General features: G+C 30.1%; 1 protein-coding gene across 1 annotated transcript in view; it reads right to left on the reverse strand.

The window, feature by feature from the left end:
* Positions 1-7853, reverse strand: part of LOC131843890 (calmodulin-binding transcription activator 2-like) — a gene marked incomplete at its 5' end in the record, with an annotated part of 32921 nt that extends 25068 nt beyond the window's left edge. The window contains one exon of the mRNA XM_059192668.1: positions 7782-7853. Within this exon, the coding sequence (XP_059048651.1) occupies positions 7782-7853 (72 nt within the window). The remainder of the gene's footprint in view (positions 1-7781) is intronic.
* Between the last annotated feature and the right edge of the window lie 1995 nt (positions 7854-9848).

Genomic DNA, 9848 nt, shown 5'->3' on the forward strand with positions numbered 1-9848 from the left:
AACAAACGGCCACTAAATCGACTCGACGCAGTTAAACAACGTATAAAATAAGTAATACACAATATTTTAATTTTCAACGGGAGGAGCGAATGTAAAACGGAGTGCACCGTAATAACTATCCATTTGTCTTCAAAATGGCGGCAATAAACATGGCGCCATTATTTATGTAATGGCCGCTGGCCAGGGTTGCCACTCGACATGTGTGCTTTATAGTAGTTATTGTGGTTTTTCATTAACTCCTTGTTAACATGTGAATACGTTGCTAACAGGCTGTAGAGGGCTGTTCTGTGTGTACACAATAATATTTAATGTTGACTCGTATATCTTTTACTCGGTTACTATTTATTTGCCGCTTGTGTGACAAAAACAAGCCACGAATAGTATATAATAAGTAATAGCTTTTATTAATAATGTATGACGCCATTGTACAATCAAAGAGAGGTATAAAAAATATTGCTATCTTTGTCTGAGTTATAGCATGAAGGACTATTTTTTATGCAGAGACAGAACAGAATTTGATAGACGTTCGTTCTTGTTCATAAAAAGTAACTACTAATAAGTTCACTTTAACTATTATAGTATTTTGTAACTTTATTTTTCATTAAAGATTATTTTTTAATAGATGTTCATTCTTACTCATAAAAAGTAACTAGTAACAAATTCACTTTATTACAGTATTTTTAATGATATACTAGAGAAGGACAAAAACTTTCAATTGTATAGTAGATTTATTAGATATTTAGATTTTAAATTTTTAATCATAGAAATGAGAAATTGTCGATTCAATTTATTAAATAAATTTAATAGTTTTAAATTTAATCAATACTAATATTATAATAACCAATATTTCATATTATATACTTAAATTTACCGCCTAATCTCAGTTTGTCTCAGGTTAACTGGGAGAATGCCTTAATGTGTTAAGTCCGCCATATGCTCATTTTTCATTTATGCATTAAAACTTTGATGAATAAATAATATTATAAAAGTGTGTCTGTCTGGTTGTTTGTGATCTTTTAATAAGCGGATCTTAATTACATTTGGAATGAAAATAGAATGTTATCATGGATGAGGTATATGAGGAGAGATACAAGCTACGTCTATCTAAAAAAAGGAGAAGGTGTCAACGGAAATCAGCTCGTAATGCTATATTTTATATTAACGCAATGACAATTAATTCAATATTATTGTGAATTGTTACCTGATTGAAAAAAAAACTTCTATATTTGTAAATTAATAATGGATGTAAATATATGTAGAAAGCCTCTTAATCACGTCATCAGATTATCGACGTGACAATCTACAATTTGATGAAGATATAAAAGGTGTTTATAAATAAGTAAGTAAAAGGTGCTTCCAATTGATACGCCTTATTGTCTCAAGTCTAAACCTACCAGAGGTATTTTTTTTTTTGCCAAACATTATAATGTTGGTAGTAGAACAAAACGCCGGCACCTTTCGATCGATGTAAATATACGTAGGTGTATTTACATTAATTTCTTGTCTTAAACTTTTTGTTTTCTATTTTATTTCCGGCTTGTTGGGATTTTTAACATCTTTTAATTGTTTTAACAGAAACTCACTGTAAAACAACAAAAACTTATTATATTGCATTAAATAACTTTTTCAAACTTCTTTTCATGCTGTTTTGTATTGTAGTATGCCTTTGGCTAGATTTACCATTTACATAAAACAACAAAAACATTATATGATACATTTTTCACGTTGTGGTTGTCTACACACACTATCTATCAGAAATATTTACAAAGCCCCCGATATTTCGATAATTACTTTCTGACGGTCCGTTATAAGTTTTTTTAAAGACAAAGAAAGTTCAATTAACGTATTTATTTAATTCTAATTACCGTTGGCCTATGTGCCCCGAAAAGATCTACGGATATAGACAAAAATTTCATCATAGGTCGACTACCTATGATGAAATTTTTGTCTCGATTGGTCAAGCCGTTTCTGAAGAATATCGTTATAAAGAATGCAAATTTGATCGCTCATTGCTTCGCCCTCCGCTCAGTAAAAATATGAGCAAGTTGATTAATATGGCGAGTCATTTAATATTATTAAATGTACTTTCTTCATTATTTCATAATTTAAGAGCCACGCTCTTGTCGGTGGCGCTGTTGCCACTGTCCGCGACCTTCCATCATGCTCTTTAAATGTTAATACTACACGACTCCCATTTTGTCTTCACTTTGCTTGCTGTATCTGTGCCTTGGCCTCCCTACTCCTCTTTCCTTCTATTTTTCCTCAATAATAATTATCATAAAATCATCGTACCGTATCAAGTGTCCCAACATTTTACATATAATCAATATGTATCAAATTCAAACCTATCTTTAATAAATATAAAACTCGTGTTCACATTACAAGATCATAAACAAGTAGGTATCTATCAAATAATTTAGCAGCAACAATAAATCAAGGTTTAAGGAGAGTTATTTAAATTGAAACGTCCGAATCCGTAAAAAGTGGTCATAAAATTTACATGCGCAATAAAAAAAGGTTTAATTGGCAGCCCTGCCGTTTTATTGTCACGCTCAGAATTTGTAAGTTGAAGTTTAGAAAAACACTCGAACTGGCAACAGTGGTTGTGGTATATAAGTAGTTGATAATGTTTTATATGGAAACATGTATTATAAAATACCAGATGAACTTGGTACTATGGCAGAATTGAATCATCATCATCATTGCAGCCCGGAAGACGTCTACTGCAGGACATAGGCCTCCCTAAAGATCTCCACTACGTCAGAATTGAATAATATATTAAAACTCAATAATTAATAATTACCAAACAGTACTACTGGAAAAAATGGTGAAGCACTTTCAGAAACTAAAAAATAACATAATTATGTATTTAGATTGATAGGCATACAAACAGATGGATAGATATATAAACGTTTTATTTATTTGTTGTCACATATTTATAGTGAGTTCAGATATTAATTTTGTAATTAAACTTATAAAGTTAATTCAAGCCGCATAGAATACTGTCCGTCTTGATATACGATAAACGTTTACACACGTATATTTATTATTTCAATCTATAGGATTATGAAATATAATATATATAAAATATGAATTTCCCTTTATAACTTTATTTACGAAATAATTTATTTTGTCATGTAAATAATGTAAGATGTAAGATAAGAAATTACAAATAAATAGTAAATTTATTTGTAATTTCTTATCTTACATTTGATTCTATATATATTTCAAATCGATCCAGCCATTCTCGAGTTTTAGCGAGACTATCAGACTTTTATATTATATAGATAATATTATATCCTACAATATATTCATACTACAATACACCTAAACCAATAAATATAAAGAAATACATATTATTTTTTCATATTATAAAACCTCTACCAATTCATACATTAAAATTTCAAAAAAGTTTTGATACATGTTCATTTTGTAACAGAAAGTTACTTCCTCCGGTCTTACTAGTAGGTAACTTAAGATTTGACTTGTTTCAATTCCCTTTGGCGTGGCATCAATTTTATTATCTGTAGCGAGTTGCCAACAAAATCGATGTAGAGTCAACAAACCACTAATATCTATCGGAGTTCACACAAGCCAAGGCGGCCCATCGACACCTGTTACGCTGCAATTGCTGGCGGCCAGAATCGAATGAGTGTAAGTGTGTTTATTCACAAAAAATATAGAAATAAAAATATTTTTTATTCAAATAAACTTAATAAGGACTTTTGAATAGTCACATTTTTTTTATTCTACCACTCATTCGGAACGCAGACTCACCATAAGATGAATGAGCATGAAACTTGTGTGTTGCTCTTTTAAATAAATGTTGTTTTATCATGCGACAATCAAATAATTTGTTCAATCAAATAATGTAGTCAGTGCTATAAATTTTAAGTTACATATTTTCTACAAAAACATTGTTATAAATTCTTCAATTTTATAATAAGCTTTCTTACAAAGGAAATGTTTTATAAGACATTTCAGAATCTTTTTTCTGGCAAACTGAGTACAGACTCTGGCAGTTTGTTGTAAAACCTTACGCAATTATTTAGTTATTTCTACACTTTGCATCAATGATTATAGACAAAATGTTTTAGCAGCAATCCCGTACTAAGTTCAAAGCTTGTGGCGCTGGAATCAGAAATCTTTAAGTACAGAAACTTTAACTTAATACAAAATCCAGTTCAACATCATTAACAAATATTCATTCATCGGACTGAAATATCTTAGAGAGAAGAGAAGAAAGAGACTGGAATAATAAACGTAACCTTTAATATATTTCATATACTTATGTATAGAATATATTATATATTGTTATAAGTTGAATTAAAATTTATTCAGTAGTGTTTATACACTACTGAATAAATTTTAATTCAACTTTACAATAATACAGGCTCTTAAGTATACAGATCACATAGAGTATACATTTAACGCGAGTGAATTATATTATACTATAATAGTCTTTTTCTAACAAATCCATTAGAATTCTCTCTACATAACGTACGACTTTGAAAATTGTAATCGATTGAGGAAACGTACAAAAATTCAAGAAAGTAAAGAAAATCTATAATTCCTTCACCCTGTAATCTGTTGGCAACCGTCCTTTCGATTGAAAAATAAAAATTGAAAATTAAAACTTACACTCTTTTGCTCGCTGTGCGGTATGGAGGTGCAATGGGCCATTACAAATTCAATTAGCCGACGGCATTTCCGTTGCGGATTTGATGGCATTTCACAAATGGCATTTTATAACGGACGCGTGACCATCATCGCTTCTATAAACAATCTATTCTAGACTCTAATTACTGGTCATTAGGGTCCAGAATACATTGTTTTATTTACAACCAACAGATATTAAATTAGTAAGGTTCTGTAATACTTTATCCATACATTGTTTACGTTAGGTAATAGATATTACATTGCTATTTTATAAACAATAATTACATAAATATATATGAACTAACTGTGCCCGCGGTTTTACGCGAGTGAAATTTACAGCCTCATATGTTATTCTGATGTATAAAGCTATATTACTGTAAAGATTCATCAAAATCCGTTCAGGAGTTTTTTCGTGAAAGAGTAATAAACATCCATCCATACTCACAAACTTTCGCGTTTATAATATTAATAAGATTTTATATATAAATGATAACGCCATATACATGTTTTATTTATTGTTATCGTTTAATTATCATAAATCTCACCAAATGTTAAGCTTGTACTGACTGTAAGTTAGTAATCATTAGATAGTATAAAACAAAGTCGCTGTCGCTATCTGTCCGTCCCTATATATGCTTAAATCTTTACACCTACGCAACGGATTTTGAAGCGTTATTATTAATAGATAGAAAGAAAGAAAGAAGAAAGAAAGAAAAACATTTATTGTCAACCATTATTACATATACACATTTGACAATTGTACACTTTACACACACACTCATATACATATATACATACATACATACACACTTAGAACAATTAGAAGATAGAGTGATTCAAGAGGAAAATTTATATGTATAATACATGTACACCCGAGTGAAGCCGGGGCGAGTAGCTAGTATACATACAAATCTCAAATCCGATTTCATTAGTCCAATAGAAAAATCACATTTAAAATAAATATTTGAGATTCAAACAGTTGGAATCAGTTTGGTAACCTCAATAAAAACTTTGGCGCGCAACACTCCCAAAAGGCTTTTATACGGTATAAATCGGGAAACTCCGGGATATTCCATTAATATTACAGCTATTCAACGGGGATATATCACAAATATTGGATCTGGGCGCTGGAGTTTTATCAATTCCACGAGTAAAATATCAAAGAGGCGTATCTCATTGGGGCGACGAGGTGGCTGGGATCCGTTTAAAAGTTTTGCGGCTTTGGAAGGTGGATTTCTTTTGCATGCATCATTAATTGGGTATACTTTTTTTTTTTAATTTATACAAATACTAGCTACGCCCGCGATTTTGTCCTCACAAATAATGATATAGGTTTTTTTAATTATTTAGATTAATTATTATTTAGTTTAATTCTTGTCCCTAACGGGCCTAGGTAGCGAACTCTGAATAATGGCGAGCAGAATAGATCTATGTAGGTCGCAGTGCTACAGGTCTAAGCACTTGACAATAACTCAAAACCCCCAATAAAAAATTATTGTTATTATTTCACAAATAAGACATATACATTCGAAAAAACAAAACAATGACAAAAAAAAAATCTGACCAAAAAAAAAAAAACAAATAGGGTTTATCGTTCTAGCTTTAAAAATTAAATGCAATACACAGTAACAAGTAAGAGGCATGCAATAATCAACATAGAAATCGTTACGCACTCATTATTAGTGCAATCAGATAATATTGTCAGCGCTATGTATTTTAAGTTTTTTCTACAAAAACACTATTATCACACATTCATTAATTTTATAATAATTATTATTTATTTTATAATTTATTTTATAATTTTATAATAATTATATCTTATTTATAAATAAAGTGAATGTTTATGTCATTATTATTGTATCAATGATCATGAGTGTGAACGAAATACTGTATATATATTGGGCTGGTAAATATAATTATGGAAAGACGGGTTTTAAGAAGAAATTATGTAATGTTATGTACAAAAGTAAAACAGTAACAGAACAAGAATTACCATATATATTCTTCTATCCTTACCAATATCACAGATAATATAATATTACATACTAATATTATAAATCAACACCAGCAATTTATACTAAGCTAACTCGAATTTTCAGTAACTTCTTTATTTTTATATATTTCTTAATTTTTTTTATTATATATTATATACATATAAAAACACCATTTTACGCAGTTTTGCATAAAAAACCAATTTACTGAAAATTCGAGTTAGCTTGGTATAAATTGCTGGTGTCGAAATGCGAAAATAACGCTGTCTGTCTGTCTGTCTGTCTCGCTTTCATGCCGAAACCACTGAACCGATTTAAATGAAATTTGGTACACAGATAGTCTAGGCCCTGACAAAGGACATAGGCGTACAGGACATACTTTTTAATGGGAAAATGGGTTGCAAGGGGTTGAAAGGGGACATGAAAGGTTATATGGAAGTATCGTCATTTTACGCGGACGTAGTCGCGGGTGCAGCTAGTATTAAATAATAGGTAACAACATATAATATATAAAGAGGTGCGTCGTGCACAACAACTCAATAAAATATATATATGTCTAAGGTTCTCGAATAAAATAATATTTCGACTATAAACTGACATGTAAGCTATCCTATCTTTCAAGGTGGATCAAATTGCAATAATGTGCAAATCAAATTTGCAATCGGTTCAGTAGTTGGAGTCCATCGCGGACAAATAACGTGACACGCAATTTTTATACATAAAGATATTCTATAAGAGAAGATAATGCAAGATAAGTAACTATCTCTATTGGCAGACGTTTCTCTACCCACATATATAACCAGACATGAAGGTAAATAGATATCTATACATATAAATAAAACTGAAGTGTCTGTTTGTAATATATTTAAATAAAAAACAGTTATTACTACATGCATATGAATATAAATACGGTACATACACCAAAATAACATTTTTTACAATTTTTGTCTGTTTGTCTGTCTATCAGTTTGTTTCGGTTACTCTCTGAAATGGCTGGACCGATTTTGACGGGACTTGTTTTGTCAGGTAGCTGATGTAATAAGGACTTTTATTTTAGAAAATAAAGTTAAACTCCACGCGGACGAAGTCGCGAGAATAGCTAGTACATATATTAGATAGATAAACATTTACCTGTAGAAGCCAATAGCAACGCCTGTGGAATGTAGGAAGAATGGCGGAGTGCACGTAGCAACCGTAGATGCACTGTGGACAAACGAACACAAGTTCAAATTTAATATCATACAAATTATTAATCTGTCTTCTGATATGTTATAGAATAGGAGAAGAGTATTTGACGGACTGTGGTTTAGCGGTTTAGTACACCGCTTTACTTCCGAGGGTCACGGGTTTGATTCCTCGCACGGTGCAAAACTTTAGTAATCATGAGTATGATTGTTTGTATCGGTCTGTGTGTTTTCTATATATAAAATGTATGTATTTACGAAAAGAAATCTATGTATTTGTATCAGTTATCTAGTACCAATAACACAAGCTTTAGCTAGCTTAACTTAGAACTAGATAGTGTTGTGTATTGTCATGAGATTACTATTGTTATTGTATGTTAAAAAAAACAAATATGAGAAATATGTGTTTTCAATATCTTTATCTAGTATAAAATGATGTCGCTTTCGCTGTTTGTTCGCTTAGATCTTTTAAACTACGCAACGGATTTTAATGCAGTTTTCAGCAATAGATACAGTCTTTCAAGAGGAAAATTTATATATATAATACATGTACACTCGTGCGAAGCAGGCCGTTCAGTTAGTGTATATTAAATAAAAATGCTTATTATACAAAAATCAAACATTACAGAGTGTTAAAATATATAATAACTTTCCTCGATATATTTTAAACTGCTAATCATTGATTTATTCTGAAACCATTAATTTAGTGCGGAAAATTGAGTTCATAGTATAAATGATATAATTTTTAATGAATTAACGATTTTGACTAGTACTTTGACTATTGAAAGCAAATCTATAGTAATTATAAAAGAGTAAAAAACAAATATATATATATATTTATTGAGATTAATATTCTATATCATAATTGATGTAAATATAGAATACTTAACTCATATATGTAAAAAGAGGAAAGTTTTTTTTAATAACAATGTACATACCTATACAAGAATAAATAATTACTTAACATATTTAAAATTCTTCATCTACAGAAATATTATCAAATAGTAGAATGAACTGAATTTTATTTAAAAACAAACGCCTTTACTTAATAAACAATTATTATGAAATTACTCGCTGATAATATAACTGTAGTATAGTATAGTATAACTGTAGTAATTTATCTATAGAAAAAGTTTTTTCTTAATTGATCAATTGTTTTTTGAGTTTATCTGTTACAAACAAATAAAATACAAAAGTGAATACAAAATATCAAAGCTGCACAAAGCTATTCAAACTATCCACTATCCTGACTACACTCTAAAATAGAGATGTATTAAAACAAGGCTAGTTCAAAATTGGCACCTGTACTAACTTCGTTACCGGTAAAACCTTTTCAGAGCCGCCAGTATCGGCTAAGCATGAGCATTAAAACTTCAAATGAACAACAAGTGAAAGTTTGATTTAATTATTGATTTTATTGCGGAAATAATTGTTGAATATAAATAAATTTATTATTGTGGTTATTAATAATATATTACCTTAATTAGAAATAGATATAACTAAAGGTGAGAATTGACTTGTCTAGATTCGATTAACGTACAGCCCAAACCACTGACGGATCGGGCTGAAATTTGGGTATGCAGGTAGATGGTTATGATGTAGGCATCGCAAGGGTGGATTTAATTATACCTACTTTGGCGAATAAAAGAGAGAGCAGATTAGAATTCTTCGAGGTTTTTTTAGGACAAATGAAATTAAAGATTGAGCTATTGTGATAATGACGTTCAAGCTAAATAGGATTTTCCTGTTGATAAATCTAACCTCCGTAGTAAAAATAAGGGTGATGGCATGTAAATGGCTATTTGAACCGAATGAATTGATTCGAATAAATTAAGACGAACGAAATAATTTTTAGGTTCTCTTTAGGCTACTTTTATTATTTAGAAAAATAAAGTTAAATTCACGCTGAACAAATGCATGTAATGATGAAGTAAAATATATATACACAATATTGAATAAAGGCATTGAATAAACCGCAGCAAGAAGTTTGAGCACTTTAGTGTCATTGCCTAAT

The sequence above is a fragment of the Achroia grisella genome, unplaced genomic scaffold (genome assembly GCF_030625045.1).
Source record: "Achroia grisella isolate CSIRO2021 unplaced genomic scaffold, CSIRO_AGI_Agris_v1 utg35653, whole genome shotgun sequence".
Taxonomy (NCBI): Eukaryota; Metazoa; Arthropoda; class Insecta; order Lepidoptera; family Pyralidae; genus Achroia; species Achroia grisella.